Genomic DNA, 18679 nt, shown 5'->3' with positions numbered 1-18679 from the left:
AATTAAGTTTGCACAGAACAAATCACAAAAGGCCAAACAGTTTGTAGTTAAGACATGAAATTAGTGTTGTAGGGGCACAAACAGTCAACCATATGAAACTGGGAAAAACAAGTTTTGTTACATTTGAAAGATGAGGTACATAATGGATTAAAGTGATTAGTATTTCCCTGACATGCTCTGTACATCTCTTAAGGGCCATTTTACCAAACTGCAGTAAGCACTAATGCTCGGGCATCCTGCAGTAAGTTTCCGTTTAGTGCACACACACCGTGCAGTAAAAAATTATTTTTATTTTTACTGCAGATGGGGCGTGTCTGGGGACGGAAAGTGAGCATGCCTGCAGTAATCAGTACAGCTACATTGTTGTGCACTAACTGATTACCACAGGATTAGTGCGTGAATCCTAACAGCCTACAAAATCAGTGATAAGGGCTCATGCGCTAATCTTTTTTTAATGACAGTGCACTAAGGGCAACATAGCACATACAAAATCCTTTTGGCTTATATCCTGTTATTTGAAATCTTCCAACTTATAAATTGACAAGATATTCTATCTCACCTTACACTTTAAAGAGGAGGAAAAGGCTTCAGAAGCTCAGGATACCAACGTGTTTTCGTTATTAGTTAAGCCAAACCCATTACAAGTTGCTATGATTCCTGAGCAGCTTCGTCACTTGTCTAAAAAGCCTCCGTTAATATGAAAAAGATTTTTGTTTCTGCATGCAACAAAGCAAAGTTAAGTAACCTGATTTTTTAAAATATTTTGCATTATTTGAATATTTTATAAGAATTATAAAAAGAAGTAAAAAAAGAAACATAAATCTTTTTTCATATTAACGGAGGCTTTTTAGACCAGTGACGAAGCAGTTCAGGAGTCAAAGTAACTCGTAATGGGTTTGGCTTAACTAACAACGAGAACATGTAGGTATCCTGAGCTTCTGAAGTCTTTTCCTCCTCTTTAGAGTATAAGGTGAGATAGAATATCTTGTTGATTTATATGTTGGAGCATTAGCACATGGCCATTAATACAAAAATTGAAAAATTGCCCATTTTAGTGCTCTGCTAAAAATGGCCTTAGCACGCAAGAAAGACCCGCATAAGGGCATGCTAAAGCCACCATTTAGCGCTGCTTTTTAAAAGTGCCCCTTAGTATTTATTTCCTTTTAATGTTGCATCTCCTTCCCTCACTCTACAACTAGACATATACCTACAGCCGAACCCCCCAGCTAAAGCAATGATCATATGTCTGCAGAGCAATTTTAAGCATTGCCTACCCTTTCTGCCAGAGTTCACCACTATTGTATAAAAAGTAACCCCCATGGATAGAGTTTAATTTGATTTAATTCAGCACTTTTGCTTTGAAGTTTTGAAAAGAGTGCTTTATTTCTCCAGAAGAGAAGAGCGCCTATCATATCTCTCAGAATAGCAACTTTAGAATGCAGGCTTCTCATAAGGATATCTGTCAACTCCATAAAGGGATAGGAGGGCTTTAATATGAGGAGGAGCTATAGATGTCAGACACAGAAAAGCAATAAGCACATTGTATTCCTCCCACTTTATTACTCCTTTTTCCTGCTCTGCTTTTGCCCTGGTCTTAGTTCCTGGACAACCGATGAACTTCAGAGCCGAAGCCAAAACTGAGACCAGCATTGGGTTAATGTGGAGTCCATCCCGGCAGGAAAGCATTGTGAAGTATGAGCTTTACTATAAGGAAGGAGACCTTGGCAAAGAGGTAAATCACTTGAAAGAGTGAGGGGTCTGCAAATAAACTTGGAAAGGTAGATATAGTACTAGAAATTCATAAATCCTTAGGCGTATGATTACTAAGGGGCGTTAGCATTTTTAACGCACCTTTAAAGTTAAGACGCGTTAAACGCTAATGCGCCAATGCATTCCTATAGGTACATTAGCATTTAACGCGCGTCAACCATTATCGCATGTTAAAAACAATAGTGTGCCTTAGTAAACATACCCCTTGAAGAGGTATTGCAAAAGAAGGTAAATGAGCAATATTGGTTCAGTGAATAAACCAGTGAGATAGGATGGCGTCGTGTCAGACTCTTGCCTTTGCTGCCAACAGGTCTGATATTCAGAGGAGACAAAATGTGTAAATTTACCATTAGCTAGAGCCACTGTATGCAAATAAATCTCTGTTGGGGATATTCTGTAAAGACATGCTGGCAGCCCTCAAGAACTGGGTTACACAATTTGGACCATTGCTCAGAAGAATTTTAAGGATGTAAGTTGAAAAGTTCCCTTGGCTTTTGGCATTGTTAGCCTTTGCCTCCAGACTCTTATCTGTTCTCACATGTAGTGCCTAAGGGATTTGAAAAACTTGTCTTGGCATTCAGCACACCATGGGCAGGCATCCATTAAATATTCAGTAAATTTAGGAGAACAAGGGATATGTGAAGGACAATTCTGTAATCTAGCCACCTGCATATATAGACCCCTTTCATACGTAAATATCTAGAATACTACTACTCGTATGCATGTTTGTACACATATCCACTTAAGTGTTAGTAGCGCACCTAAACACTACTCTGCAAATACTCACTTAAGTTATTTAGCACATATTTACAAGGGGGGGGGCATACACAGGGGGCACAGCAAAAGCAGGACATGGGGAGGGCTCCCATTTACACGTGAAAATTACAGAACACTATCTGGCTGATATTTAAAACCCTAACAGCACTACACCTGCTGTTCGGCGATATTCAGGGGGAGCATTGGACCTATAAGTTACACATGTCTCTGCCACATTTAGGTGTCTGTACTGAATGCCAGCTCTAGGGCTGGTGTAACTGCAGACACCTAAATGTTACTCACACTACCTGGTTATGCTAGTATTCTATAATGGAACCTGGTCACCTGGGTTCCATTATAAAATAGGTTCCTACTGCATGTCATTAGGGCACCTAAATGGGGGCGCCCAGTTGTAGAATTGACCCCTTACGACCATTGCAACTGCAGGCGGATAAATCAAGAATGAGGCTGCTCAGAATGGAATGTGTTGGTGAATGATTTCAACACAGCAGGTAGACTTCCTGTGGCAAACTTTTGTGACAGTTTCTTGGTGCTGTTTGATTCCTATCCTGTGCATGTTGACACAGGTGCCCCCTTCATTCATGATTTTGAAGAGGTATCTGCCATGTCTCATATTTTTTAAATGTGTTGCCCAAAGGTACTGAAGAGCTTCGAACCAATGACTTCCTACACGGTGGAAGGCCTGAAGCCAAATACAGATTATATATTTCGCCTAGCTGCCCGTTCTCAGCAAGGCCTCGGGGCCTGGACACCAGAGATCCGGGAACGAACCCGGCAGTCCAGTAGGTGTCTTTCTTTTCCCAGCTTTCTTTGAGGGAGAAAGAATTGTGATGAATAGGGTTGGTGGGCATGGCATTAATTCTGTGTATGGAAGTTATTTCGGGGCAAAAACAAAAGTTTGTGATTCTGTGAATGCACAAACATACAAATCAGAAAAGGATATTTTTGAAGCACAGCCTAGGAATTAGAGAAAACTAACTGAAAAAATGTTGGGACTTTTTTACCCACATACCTTGTAGCTAATTGTCAAAGGGAAACTAAGCAAGTAGCTTCCATTTTTGAGAATTAGTTGCAAAGTGCCTGGTATTTCTGCCTAGTCAGCAGTTGTTCGAAAATGCATACATGAATTTGATTTTTTAAAATCTATGTACATATTTTTAAGCATGCAGCCTATTTTTGCCACAGCTAAAACTAAATCCCTAGTTTCATGAGGCAGCTAAACTGAGGCGCTCTGAGGGGTGCAGTTTCACCCCAGGGGCTCTCTCAGGATAACTTCTTAATTACCTGCCTAGATCCTTTTTAAAATTGCCCTTAACTTGGCATTTGAATAGAGGAAACCTTGAAAGAGAAGCCTACTGTTCTTTTAAGTTGTGAAATTATTTTTATGCATCTTTAACACTGAATTAACAAGAAAGTTTGTGGATAAGTTCAAGAAAATTAATGAAGTGAGGGAGCCTTGTTTTGTCAGCAGAAGTTGATGCCTCAGACTTGGGGTCTTAATAGACATACAGCCCAGTGCACGCCTATCAACTGTTAGAGCTGAGCATGCTCAGTTAAGGACACCACCTCAACTTCTTTTGTTTGGCTAGAGACTGCTCCATTAACAAGAGTGAATGGAGTAATAATCCAGCAGAAAAGAAGAAAAGAACCTTGAGGTTTACGCAGCCTGTGCAGAGATTTACTGGGGAAAGGAGAGGAGGCCTGATACTAATGACTTTTTTTGCATGCACATTCTCAGCAGAAATTCTTGTTCCCCCCTTCCCAGGGTGTTCAGCATATTGGGCCTAAAATACTGATAATTTTCCTATATATATATATAATTCTGTTAGTGTCTTACACCGTGGAGATAAATAGGATCTAATTCCCACCCTTTTATAAGGCCCAAGCTTCACTGATTACAGTGAGATCCAGGCTTCAATATACTTCTATAGTACCTCCAGCACTGTTCCATCCAGTGGTAGTATGAGCTGTCTCTTGTTGTGATGGGGTCATGACGTTTCATTCAGTGGAGCTTCTGCTCATTTTTATATACTGATATAATTTCAGACACTGCATTCCAAAAATGACTTGTTATATTCATTTGGCTAACTATGAAGTTTATGTTCAAACATTTTTATTAAGACACTATGACACATGAACATAGAAACCAAAAAGAAAAAGACCAAATCGTACAACAAATGTTAATGTATTCCCAGGTCTAACTATGAATTTTAAAGGTCATGCTGTAATCAACACTTATTTGTTTTAAGGATTATAGCAAGTAATTCTTAACTTCAGTAATCGTTTTTTGTTAGGCTACAACATCCTGTAGGGTGATGTCATGTTGGCTTTTGAAAGTGTGTATGGGGAAAGAAATAAAGGAGCTTCATGCTCCCAGACCAGATGACCAATGCATAACTGTTGGTGAAGATAACAAAGGATGAGCATTTCAGTGAAAACCAAGAGTGGACCCATTAAAGTCATAAATGGATTGGGGATGATATGTGGAATAATTATCACAAGGTAGAGATGGAAGACCTGCATTAACTCCAGGATGGAGAACATGTAACCAAACTGAGCTGGTTTTAGTTTAATGGATTGGAACCCTCACTCATTGCCCTGGGGATGATCAACCCTAGCTGGCAATCTTTAAACTTGGATTTTTCACAGATCTTTGCTTTTAAATTAGGTGTTTTTCACTGCATGAGTGGCTGTGGCAGCTGTTCTCTGTGTTTTCTGTCTCCTCTCATTTCTAGTAAATCACTGGGCCGCGGTTTCAGTAGTCATGAGTGGAACTAGCTCAGAAATGAGCTGATCAGCCTGAGAAATTCCATTTCATAAATCCTTAACAACTGGAAACAGCTAGCTAACTCTCTTCCTTTCTTTTGTGTAGTTTAATTGTAAGTGCCTCAGTTCCTTTCTTGCTGTCTCTCTCTCTCTCTCTCTCTCTCTCTCTCTCTCTCTCTGGAGTAAGAGTGTTTTCCACATCAGAGAGAATTGCAAAGACAGAATTTCTCAAAGCTTCTCAAGGCCTTGGCTCCTTTCAGAATTTTTCTTCCTTCTTCAAAACAATTTTAAAAAATATATTTCCTGTGGTTTGCTGAAACTGCCCTATTTTATTTTTGGATCACACCAATCAGTATCGTAAAGCTTGACAGCAAACCATGAATTTTAGATATAAGTGAAGAAAAAAAATGACAAAAAGGCGTCCAGTCCTATCTACACTCTACTTCTGTTTGCAAGATCTTTTATGCCCATGGTATTGGAGGGGAGGGTTTTGTTGAGCACTGTGGTCTATGAGAGTTCATGGGTGGGTGGGGGGGCAGTCCAATGTGTTAGATGTCACAATGGGCAATGATGGTGCGAAGCTCAGGGTAATAGTCATGATGACATCTAGGTTCTTTTGCAGAATCCCTTCTTTCTAGATAAGTGGATCAAAGCAAAGATGCCCAGAATGAAATCTTTCTTTAATTTTAAAGATATGTTACAACATTTGTAAATACCCAAGCTAGTGGGTGAAAGACAGTGTTTTAGTTAAAGATGACAACATGTGTCCTTTCTAAACTCTTCAATTTTATAATGGGTTGCACATTTTTTCCTGGCTGACTGATGGAGGAACAAGTTGCTTCTCCCTGATTCTGGTGATATTCTTCAGCTAGGAGACATTGCAGAGGCTCGGGACAGGCTCTGTGTCTTTTCTCCGCAGCCTGTTCATTGAACACTCTGCTCAACTGCATTGTACTCTGTCTGTTCCTGTCTATCTGCATGCTCTCAAGAAAAGGTGCACCGTGAGCCTTCTTGATCTTTTCCCCTTCTCACTTTGGATGGTCTTGCTTGGTTCCCATCTTTTTTCCACATAACAGCTCGTTTGTCATCATGTGATGTGATTTATCTGGCTGCTGCTATTATAGACATGCATCCTCACTACGGCTTACTCCTACCCATACAGTGCACACTTTCATGCTTGCAGTCATGTGATCAGTTCATTTCTGCATCTCCAGCAGGGTGCCTGTCCCAGGTGTCATTAAAAAAAAGTTAAATCCATTAAACTAAAGGTAAAGTATATTTTATTTCTCTTTGAAGTAACCAGGTTTTAACTCTTTAAGTACCGGAGACAGCAACAACAGGCACACATTTCACTGGGAAAGCATAGACAGTACCATTGTGGCTAGCATGATATGTATTCTACTTGTCCTCAGAAAACGTTTGTCACCACCTTGCTATTGCAGGGCCATAACTAAGTAATACAAGGACTGTAAAAATGAGAGCATATTGTGTAAGGTAATGTTCTAGTAAGAGGAATTAAAAGCTTGAGGGAAATGATTGCTCTTCATCCCTTCACACTATTAGTTCTTCATAAATGTGTGATCAGATGGTGAGCATGTAACAAGCTGTGAAACCTCTCTTCCAACATATAAAGCTAAAACAAATTATATGACTTTTCTGAAACCAAAGCTGAATTTGTGGCAATAGTAATTTAATGAGAATGTAGGATTTCCAGCCTATTGTATGACTAGGTTTATAGTGAGGGACATATTTCTACATAGAAGGAACAGAAGAGAAAAGGGGCCATCTGTGAGTTTAACATCTAGATAGAAGTTCAAATTTGTTCCCAGAGACACAGAAACCTCCTTTGCATTTGGTTCCTTAGGTCAATATTAGTGTCCCTAGATAAAATATCCAAAGTCCGTGGTACTTCAAGGGTTAAAAGTACTTCATTTTAAGAAGTCAGTAAGGGTCATTCTTGGGGCTTGGACAGTCAACTTAAAGCCTGTTAAAAGAAGCAGTTCAGGTGAGTACGGTCTGGTCTCTAGTACATTCACAAAAACAGTCCACCTTGTCATTGCTGCTACCCCATATTTGTCCATATTCTGATCTTCCCTCTAGACATAGTGTAGCACTGCTGTAAATTTGTGATGGGCATTCTGAGCAAAGAGCTTCTACTAAAGGGCTAACTCATTCTCATATAAATTGAGAAAATCACCTCTGTTCTCCAATGGGTTAGACTCCAAAGAGCTAAATGGGGAATGTGATGGTGAAAATTCTCTTTCCCCCACTTATCTTCATGAATTGAATTCTAAGATCTTATTTGCTTTGTTTTGAATCTCGTAATCATCTGTTCCCTTCTGAGTGAAGAATATGAATGCAAGTTGGACTGGATTGTGGAGGTGAGTTCAGTGAGTACCAGGCACTCCTAAGTAGTATTTTTTTCTGCCATTACTAGGGTGTTGACCTTGTACAGGTCATAATGCTCTTGGTTTGGTCTTTGGGTTTAAAGCTGCCCTGTCCTAGAGGGACACTCCAAGGCTTTGCAAGGATAGCAGATTCTGGAAGGAGATGCAGTGAGTGTATTCCAAAAGCAGGCATTATGATATGAAAATGGTGTCTCCAGGTGCCAGGGTGGAGTTCTGGGTTCATCAGTCTTAGGCTCGGAATGGAATGGGGTAGGTGAGGTCAGACCATCTCTTCAGCGGGTTTTAGAATCTGAGTTCCTTGCTGAATTTATGAACTTTTTGCCTTCCTATTTAGACAAAGCAAGCATAGGCTGTGATTATCATTCTCAGTATTCTATTAGCATTTGTTGTAGCATCCCTGAATATTTTGGGGATAGCTTGGGGTTACAGATGCTTTATACAAGTTGATTGTATAAGTTGATGGCTCGTCTCTGAGTAAGAGCAAGGTGGAGGAGTGGCCTAGTGGTTAGGGTGGTGGGCTTTGGTCCTGAGGAACTGAGTTTTGATTCCACTTCAGGCACAGACAGCTCCTTGTGACTCTGGGCAAGTCACTTAACCCTCCATTGCCCCATGTAAGCCACATTGAGCCTGCTATGAGTGGGAAAGCACAGGGTACAAATGTAACAAAAAAAAATACAAATGTAAAGGAATAGTTTCACTATGCCAAACCTTTACAAAACAGAACCCTTTTAGGAGATGAGTCTGACCTCTTAATTTGTTTTCTCATGTTATTTCATAAGCAAGTCTTATAATTAGCAGTTGACGAGGTGAAGGTAGGTAAGTGGCTGGGATTTGCTGAGAGAAAGAGTTGTTCCTTTCTATATGTTTTCTTAAGTATCCTTCATTTCAGTTTCTGACATTTGGTTGTCGGTTTTTATTTTGTTTGAAGTTTGGTTTCTTTCTATTTCAGTTTGTCTGTTTTTCAATTTAATTTCCTTTAACTAGTGGCAGGTGTTGGGCATCCTCCTTTAAGTACCTAGACTGGGGCTTTGTTGCTATTGAACTATTGGTTTCACACAGATTAACACTACAGTATAACAAGCATAGAATGGTTCTAAACCCTGTCGTTCCGGCAGCAGCTCTAGAAATCCCATATTTGGAATGAAATGGTAACTAATACTACATTATAGGGTAAATATTCAGTGGAGGCTATCCTTTTAACTTTATACAGATATCTGTGTAAAGATATACATATATTCAGCAGCAAATTTGTTCAACATACAGCTGAATACTGTAACTATCCTGTAAGTTTTCACTCTTCAATCCAATCCCAAATTATGACCAAATTTTATCCATTGCTCACAGAGGCGGGCGGATAGTGATCTTCGCCCCGAGCAATAAGGGTCATGGACTCCTAACCACCTATTAAAAGTGATTAAATTAAATGGAGGCTAGGGAAAAGTGGGCCCTTGGACACTGCCCTACTTTCCCAGTGGTCAGCTGCCACAGATTACCCAGGCCATGAGTCTAAAAACAGATCAGTTATGCTGTCAGCACCCACCAATGACCACATATTGCTTTTGATTTTCAGCCCATAATATTTATAAAACAAAAATTTTAAAAAGTATGAACATCCCCAGAATATTTAGAATGAGGCTGGGGCAGTTCCACAGGTGGAAGGAAGGGGAGGTTAAAACATGCATGTCACGAAAAGAGAGAGCTTCACATTATAGGATTGTGGCAAACACTACAGTTACAAGAGAATTAACTTCCTGCAGAGAAAGGGGGGGGGTTTGGGAGAAAGGGGAGGAAAAGACTAAGAGAAACACATATACAGTGACATCTTCTTAGAATCATGCATAACCCATGGCTAACTTCTATGTTTGGGCTGAGAGGTGTGCTTCGAGGGTGAATGCGTTTGATGTTCAAAACTTACCTCCCCAGGGGCAAAGTTTAACTTTTGTAAGGCAGGCTCTAGTTAGCTGCTCTTGAATGTGTATGTTTACAAATCCATTGTCTATACACATTTATGTAGCAAAGTCATCCGGGTTAGTGCTCAGCCAGCTGTGCTCAGCATTTTGTTGAACCCCTCTGTTGTTATGCCTGGAAATTCGATGCCGGGCCATATCCATTGAATTTCCAGTTTGCAGAGCCAGCTAAAGCATAGCAGGTTAAGTGCGATATTCAACGCTTAACTGTCTATGCGGAACCGCATAAAGGGGCCCTTTCACAGGGCAGCGGTAAGCCCAACACGGCTTAATGCTCATTCTTCCTGGACTACTGTCCCACCCCATTTCCAGGGGAAAAAAGACCCCCCCCCCCCCCCCAGAAATGGCATGCGTGGCGGTAACCCGGTGGTAATTGTTTATTGCCACACTTTGCCCAGTCACTGCCAGGTTAGCATGGGAGCCCTTATCGCCACGTCAATGGGCTCCCCATCTCATGGCCACGTGGTAAGATTTCTCTTACTGCATGGCCATGTGTGTCTGGGGGCTTTTTACCCACTGTGGTAGAAAGGGCCCTGGTGTGCAGTAAAAACAGCCCCCACCATTAGCACAGGGCCCTTTTTCCCACAGCTTGGTAAAAGGACCCCAGAGATAGGACTGACTTTTATGCAGTCCTATTTATGTAGTGACCTTGGCCGGTTAAGTGCTGAATATTGGCACTTAACCAGCCTGAATGCTGATTCCACCCCTAGAGCTGGTTTTGAGTTCAGCGCTAACTGGACATTTTCAGCAGCACCAACTGGTTAAGTGACCTTGAAAATGGCCGGTTAGCCCCGAACAAGCTATTTAACTAACCGGGAGTTTCTGGCCAGTTAAATCGCTTTGAATATCAACCCCAACCTCCATACTTCTATATGCTGCTATTTCTATGTGTATCTTGAGGCACAACTTACTGAGCCTTTTATAAAATACTTGCCTAGTTTACACAGGCAGACCTAGACATCTGTTTAGATACCTACACAACATATACAAAGTTTATAACTACCCAGGACATATATGATAAGTGGCACCTTTACTAAAATCACTTTGCAGACAGCACCTAAGGGTTACAAATATTAACTCCTAAATGTACACACATGTTCCTCTTCAGAAAAGGCCTCCTGAAAACTCAGAAATAGACAATTATTTTCTTATATTTTTGTTTTACGGTTTGTTTAAATCCCCTATTTTAGTTACGTTTATTTAAATTTTTTTGATTTTCGTAGAGATTTTTTTTTAGTTTTTATCTTTTCCTTTTTTTCTTTTTATCTTTCCCACCTTTTGTTTCTTCTGCCCCCTTTCCCTCTCCCCCTGATTTTTCCCCTAATAGAACCATCTGCCCCCCCTCAAGATGTAAAGTGTGTCAGCACAAGGTCCACCACCATTCTGGTAAGTTGGCGTCCACCACCGGCAGAAAGCCAAAATGGCATTCTAGCCGGGTACAGCGTGCATTATCGAGCACTGAACTCGGAGAACTCAGAGCCTAAAGAAGTGAATGGAATATCCCCAAATGAAAATCAAATCCTCCTGGAATCACTGGAGAAGTGGACAGAATATCGAATCACCACGGTGGCACATACAGAAGTGGGACCAGGACCAGAGAGTGCACCTATCATCATACGCACTGATGAAGATGGTAATTCCAAATTTTACCTTTTTGCATAAAATCTATCTTGGGGTCCTAAAAGAATATAGTTGCTACTCATAAAGCCAGAGAGGGATCTGTATGTGGGATTGTTTCTTTTTGTCCCCAATTTATGGTTCAGCAATACCCATAGTATTTACTGGCGTTTACTGAATTTCTGTTACTCTAGAGAGCTGCAAGTAAAGATTCTTGGTGCACTGCCTTACCTCTTTGGTAGTCTGGTCAAAACCCACAGTGAACTTAAAGGTCTGGCAGTTTACAGTTGCATCTCTTCACCTAGAGTCATAGCAGGATCTGCACAAAATGAGAAGACTCAGTATGCATTCGCTTCTCTCTCCATAAAGGCAGTTAATAAATCCCAGTAAATAAATAAACCCCTTTAGGGAGTACAGCAGAATTTGCACTGTGACGTGAATGGCTTGAAGGTTGGAACACTCTCTGTTTTGGGATTTTGGAATTTGCAGTTGGTTCTTGCTTCTGAGGCTACAGCAGATCTAGATTGCATGAGGACAATTGCCTGTCTTATATAAGTGTTTGTACATAAGTGTTGCCATACTGGGACAGAACAAAGGTCCATCAAGCCCAGCATCCTGTTTCCAACAGTGGCCAATCCAGGTTACAAGTACCTGGCAAGATCCCAAAACAGTACAATACATTTTATGCTGCTTATCCTATAAGCAGTGGATTTTCCCCAAGTCCATCTTAATAATGGACTTTTCTTTTAGGAAGCTATCCAAATCTTTTTTAAACCCCGCTAAGCTAACTGTTTTTATCACATTCTCTGGCAATGAATTCCAGAGTTTAATTACACGTTGAGTGAAGAAATATTTTCTCTGATTTGCTTTAAATTTACTACTTTGTAGCTTCATTGCGTGCCCCCCTAGACCTAGTATTTTTGGAAAGAGTAAACATGAATTTGCAGCAGTGCCTAACACTACCACTCTGCAGAGTCTTACAGTTCACAAACACAGTTTTCCTATTATGCCCACTGTCCAGAGACTGAATCCAGTGGATCTTGACTGAGAAAGATTTGCTCTGAGTCAAAGGAGCAAGAATATGTCTTTATCCTTTCTAATAACTAAGGATTACTTAGGTTGCTTCAGCTCTGAGCATCTGTCCTTGTATTCCCTGGGTTTTCAAATGTTCCTACAGGCTACGGCAGTGGATCATTTAACATGGTAGGGAAGAGAGGCAAGTCTCTCTGTGCATTGATTAATAAAAAAAAAAATGAGTCATTCTGCAGCGACTGCTGCTTTTGATAGGATATTGTCTCTGGCTTTAATACTGAAGACTTTAATCAAGGATTGATGATCAGTCTGTTTGTTACCTGATGAATCCCAGGACAGATGGCCATCACTAAAGGCTTAGAAAAATCTAGCCCCTGACCACTGCAGCACTCCAGATCAGAGTGTCTGTCTTCTTTAAATAAAAAAAATAAAAAAAGAGACTGCTGGGTTTTGACAGTAAAAGTGCTTTGCTGAGGTGGGTGGAGGGAGTGGGACTTAGTGGATTGACATAGTTACAAAGCCTTTCACATCTAGGTTGTCAGCTGAAATCCAGCACAGATCAGTGGTGAACAAAAGTCATCTAAACCTGACAGCTGCTTTATGGCTTATGTGAAATGAGTTGATAGGCTCATTCCATTTCCCAAAAGACAGTTGTCTGTATTGTCAGAATGGAAACATTTATCCAAATTGGCATGAATTGGTACCATGCTAGGTAGTTTTACAAGTGAGGCCCAGGAATGGGTGGGAATGAGAACTGAGCTCACTTACTAACTTAAAAAGGTTCCAGATCAGAATTATTGGACCACCAAAGTAGTATTTTATTACTACGGGCCCACCTTTATGAAGAAATGGTGGACTTCCATTTCCAGAATTGCCAGCTTTCAATTTCTACTGATTTTGAATTTGAGGTTTGTCAGTAAAAGATCACTTCAGACCTTATATATCTGCCTTCTCACTCGTTTTTGTTCATTCCTTCACCCCATCAGTGCCAAGCGCTCCACCTCAGAATGTAGGGGTGGAGGTGCTGAACTCTACAGCTATCAAAGTGTCCTGGCGGTCTCCAGCACGGAAGCGCCAGCATGGGCAGATCCGTGGCTACCAAGTTCACTACATCAGGGTGGAGAATGGTGAGGCCAAAGGGTTGCCCCAGATCAAGGATATCATGCTGGCAGATGCCCAGGTAAGAGAGGTCAAACCAACTGCTCTAAAACCTGCTTACTGCCAACATACACAGTGTGCCAGTGCAAGTGGCATAGCTGCATTCTTTTTATTCTTCTTTGTTCTGACTATAAAGTCCCTAGAGCATGGTCACAGCTGCAGTTTCCATGTAAGGTGTAGATGGATTTTCATATAATTGTGCCGGCGTAACGCTCTAAAGCTAACGGAGGTCAGCATTGAATGTATTAATCCTTCATTATATTCTTTGTATTCTTACCCTTCCCCCAACATCGCGTTGGTAACCTTTACCCTTCTCGTCAGTAGCCATGAGTTAACATCTTCATAATTCTGTCCTCATGGCTCTCTCTCGCTTCTCTATCTCTCTCATTTTATGCTGACTCGTAACACCTTTCCTTTCGTTCTCTGCTCAGTGGGAAACGGATGACACTGCTGAATATGTAAGTAGCAATTCCTGCTAGTGCTCCTGCTGCCCCCTTTTTTTTTTGATGTGGGTTTTCTTATTTCTTTACAGGTTTTAATTTTGAAGCATGGAATGTTGTTTTTAATTTGTGTGTGTCTTGCAGTGCTGAATTCAGAACTAAGTTCTTCTGTTTGAAATGAGTACGAGCACATCAGCTGATGACCTTGAGTCTTGTGCTTGTATTTATTATGGTCTTGTCTGAGCAGTTCTCTTAAAAAAAAAAAAAAAAAAGTAACATAGTAGATGACGGCAGAAAAAGACCTGCACGGTCCACCCAGTCTGCCAAACAAGATAAACTCACATGTGCCATTTTTTGTGTATACCTTACCTTGATTTGTACCTGCCTTTTTTTCAGGGCACAGACCGTATAAGTCTGCCCAGCACTATCCCACTTCCCAACCACCAGCCCTGCCTCCTACCACCGGCTCTGGCATAGACCGTATAAGTCTGCCCAGCCCTATCTCCGCCTCCCCACCACCAGCCCCGCCTCCCACCACCAGCTCTGGCACAGACCGTATAAGTCTGCCCAGCACTATCCCCACCTCCCAACCACCAGCCCTGCCTCCCACCACCGGCTAAGCTTCTGGGGATCCCTTCCTTCTGAGCAGGATTCCTTTATGTTTATCCCACGCATGTTTTAATTCCGTTACCGTTTTCCTCTCCACTACCTCCCAGTTCTCTTAAGAATTTTTTATTATAACGTTCCCACGTGCATTATTATTTCACTATACTAAACTTTGTTTTAATAACCTGCAGTCATCAAAGATGTTTTTTTTTTTAGTGGTTATCAATATCTGTATTTATGTAAGAGAACTATGTAGAAATTACTAAGCGGCCCTTTTACTGACACTTAGCATGCACTAAAGGAATTAGTGCATACTAGATGCTAAGAAACCCACTGGGCTTCTTAGCACTTAGGACTAGATTCTGTATATGGCACCTGAAAAATCCATGCAGTAAAACAAGTATGCCTAGGCATATTCTTTAAAATACACCTAAATTTGATAGAATTGGCTTAAATTTCCATGTGCTATATAGAATACGCCTCTCCATGTGACCAAATTTGGGGCCTTGTTTACTAAAGTTCGCTAGCGTTTTTAGCGTGTGCACAAAATTAGCAATATTGTGGGCACCTATACAGCATACGCTAATGGTTAGCGCACACTAAAAACGCTAACGCGCCCAGGGCCCTTGGTCTTGTCTGTTTAGGCCATGTTTTACTTAGCATAAAACCTGATGCATAAGTTAGGTGCATAGCGACTGTATTCTGTAATAATGTGCACAGATTTTCGAAATGCCCATGACCCTCCCATTCCACGCCTCCCTTTTCAACTGTGCAGCTTGGAATTTACGCGCATCACATTGTAGAATACACTTAGTAATTGTGCGCATAAATCATAATGCCAATTAGTGCTGGTAATTGCTTAACATTCAGTTAACAGCGCTGATTAGCTGGTTAACCAATTAAGTTACATGCATTTTTGTAGAATACGCTTTGATATTCATGCAGAAATTAAGGCACCATATATATAGAATTTTGGAGTTAGTGTGCGCTAATTCTGTTAGTTCACACTAAGCTTTAATAAAAGGGCTCCTAAATAAATTATCAAGCAGTCTATTCTAAGGGGCCCTTTTACTAATCTTTGTTGAAAAGTGGCCTTAACTTGCCCTTATGCAGGTCTTTCCCACATATCAAGGCCATTTTTACTGTGGCAGTAAAATAGCCGATTTTCCGTTATATGAATTAATTGCCATTCATTAATGTTGCCATTAGCACACGGCCATTGAATTAAATTAGTGCATGAGCTGTTACCAACATCTATTTTGTAGGTGGCAAGGACTCACGCTAATCCTGAGCTAATTGGTTAGCATGTGGTAATGTAGATGCGCTAATTGATTAGCGCAGAAATGCCCACTTTCCACCTCTAGACATGCCCCTCCACAAAAAAAAAGAAAAATATTTTTAGCACGTGGTTTGCACATGCAGATTGGAATCTTAATGTAGGTAGGATGCCTGAGCGTATTTTATGGTAAGCCCTTTGAAGCTGTAGTAAGCATGCGTTAACACTTACTGCAGCTTAGTAAAAGGAGGGCCCCCTCAGTGATGTAAAATGAGTATTCCTGCCCTTATATAGGGAAAAATACCTACCTAGCACACACCTTGTACTCAAATGGAAAGTACATACATACTTTCCTTGTAAAAACTGCTGTTGGTACAGACTACCCATGGACCTTTGCACCTGTTTTTGTTTGGATGATATTTGCATGTGAAATGTGTGAAAATTTGAAAATTCAGTCTTTCTGCATTATTTACTAATCCTGTCCAAAACATGTCTCCCCTAAATCTGATTAAAAGTATGTACCTAGCCATTTGGAGGGGGGAGAAAACTTTCAAAACTGCATTCTACCCCGTAAATAGAACATTTGAGGGGGGAAGGGGGATGGGATACCACCTTTCTGTGGTTACAGTCAAAGTGGCTTACATATTATATACAGGTACTTATTTTATACCTGGAGCAATAGTGACTTTCCCAGAGTCACAAGGAGCTGCAGTGGGATTTGAACCTGGTTCTCAGGCCACTACACTAACCAATATACTACTCCTCCCACATAAATGCCTATGAAACTGTGATTTGCAATCCTGACCTTGGGATGCACCCCCCCCCCCCCCCTCAAAATAAAAGGGCAAGCAGTCTGCAAAATTCAGTGTGAAGAACAGATAGCAGACCAGCAGGGTCAATCAGATGCTTATTGGAGAATTATAACACTTGCATTAGTAAAACAAACAAAAAAGCGGTGCCTAACATGGCCATGTTTCGCCCTATGGGCTGCACTGGAGCAAAAAGACTGTAGAAATAAAAAATAGCAGTAAATAGTAAACTTGCACTAATTAATTAATTAAATCCATGCATTTAGCCGGTCACATTATTAGGATATCTATCATGCATATTTATATGAGAAATTTACATACAAGGAACACGGTGCATGAAAATCTATCTCATTCATATTTATTGTGGATATGCTGACAAGCAGACTTACTGGATGTGTCCAGAGGACTGGAATAAGAACCCCTTGTCTGAAAATTGCCCCTTCAAAGGAAACTTTTCCTTCCAACTGTTATTAGGAAAACAGTGGTAAGAAACTGCTGGTAGAAGATTAAAGGAGCAGAAATAAAACCTTTTTCAGCATTTCTTCTGTTATAAAGATTTGCAGGTGTGGCTTTGTATAGCACAGGACTTCTCAGACTTACCCTGGTAATCACAGAACCAGTGGGGTTTTCAGGTCAAACACAAAGAATATATGTGAGATAAATTTGAATACATTATTGACTGGGTATATGCAAAGATTTCATCCATATTTATTGTTTGTGATGACCCTGAAAGCCAACAGGCTAGACCAGAGTAGGTTTGGGAAACTGTTATAGAGAACTCGTGCTAGTGGGAATGAAAGAAGTTTTAAGATTTCTCCCCGTCTCCTCTCAAAATCTCACTCTCCACATTTCACTCATGTTGCTAGGAAATAATTAAACATATCCAGATACTGCCCTACAACAGGCCTGCTTCCCCAGAGGTTGACTGTGGTGTCTGTGTGAAGTAGAGCCATGCTGAGAGCTTGCTAGTCCCATTTCTGGAAATGCATTTTAAGACCATTTTGTATAATACATCATTGAATGTCTCTATATGAGAAAATGTAAGAGTTTATCGAGTACCTAGATGTTTTTCTTTGTGATTCAATAACAGGAGATGATCATTGCTGGTCTTCAGCCTGAAACCACATATTCCATTACTGTTGCTGCCTACACCATGAAGGGGGATGGTGCGCGCAGCAAATCAAACCTGGTTGTGACTAAAGGTGCAGGTAAGGTGCATCCTGATTTCAATGTTCTTAAAAAAAGTTTCCTCAGAACACATTCCCAACACAACAAATTTTTCTAAACAGCAAAATGTTACAGCGGACAAATGTCATCTCCTCACCCATCTAGAGAAATGCCCCTCTTGGTGCCAAAAAGGAACATATTTCCCTTTGTATAGGTAAAGATTAAAGTTACCTTCTGATTCTGTAGGAGATCATGGAGATGGCTTTTATATGTACTTCCTTGAAATACATTGTGGGCCATCTTATACAGCAAAATTGTTTAAAAAAAAATACCTTACATTTACAAACCCTTGTCCCTAAAATTGAATTGGCATTAACAGAGCTACAGACTTCAGTTTTGCATTTATTTATTACCTTCAGGCTCAAGGAAAGTTACATATTCAGGTACATGAGTTATTTCCCTGCCCAAACTGGCTTACAACCTAGTCTTATTTGAGGTAGCAGAGAGTGAAGTTATTTGCCCAAGCAGGGGCGTAGCTACGAGTGGGCCTGGGTGGGCCCAGGCCCACCTAAACTATACTTAGACCCACCCAGTTGTTCTGATAGGATGTGCACTTTGACGCCTTTCTGCCACGGCTCAGTTGAGCCTCCATGACGTGCAGTGTTTCGGCAGCTGGCAGCGCTCCAGTCCTCCTCCTACCAGACTAACTTTTTTTTTTTTTTTTTCTTAATTCGGGTCCCCTTTCTTGATCTAGAAGTCAGTAGACATGGCCAGTCTAGTGCTGCACTCCTACGACGCTAACGCTACTCCCTCACTCACTATGATGTCTGACTATCTTCACTCTGGACTCTGCTGCTGTACCTTGCTCCCCCCCCCCCCCCCACCC

At 40.9% G+C, this 18679-nt stretch overlaps 1 protein-coding gene across 1 annotated transcript in view; it reads left to right on the top strand.

The window, feature by feature from the left end:
* The window catches only part of PTPRS (protein tyrosine phosphatase receptor type S), a 307849-nt gene that overhangs the window by 193850 nt on the left and 95320 nt on the right, over positions 1–18679 (top strand). Inside the window, 5 exon segments of the mRNA XM_030218889.1 lie at positions 1599–1732; positions 3185–3329; positions 11016–11321; positions 13324–13517; positions 17717–17834. Coding sequence (XP_030074749.1) covers positions 1599–1732; positions 3185–3329; positions 11016–11321; positions 13324–13517; positions 17717–17834 — 897 coding nt within the window.

Source organism: Microcaecilia unicolor, chromosome 11, assembly GCF_901765095.1.
Source record: "Microcaecilia unicolor chromosome 11, aMicUni1.1, whole genome shotgun sequence".
In the NCBI taxonomy this organism is placed as follows: Eukaryota; Metazoa; Chordata; class Amphibia; order Gymnophiona; family Siphonopidae; genus Microcaecilia; species Microcaecilia unicolor.
The sequence above is the reverse complement of the archived record's forward strand: the minus strand, read 5'-3'. Positions and strand labels throughout refer to the sequence as shown.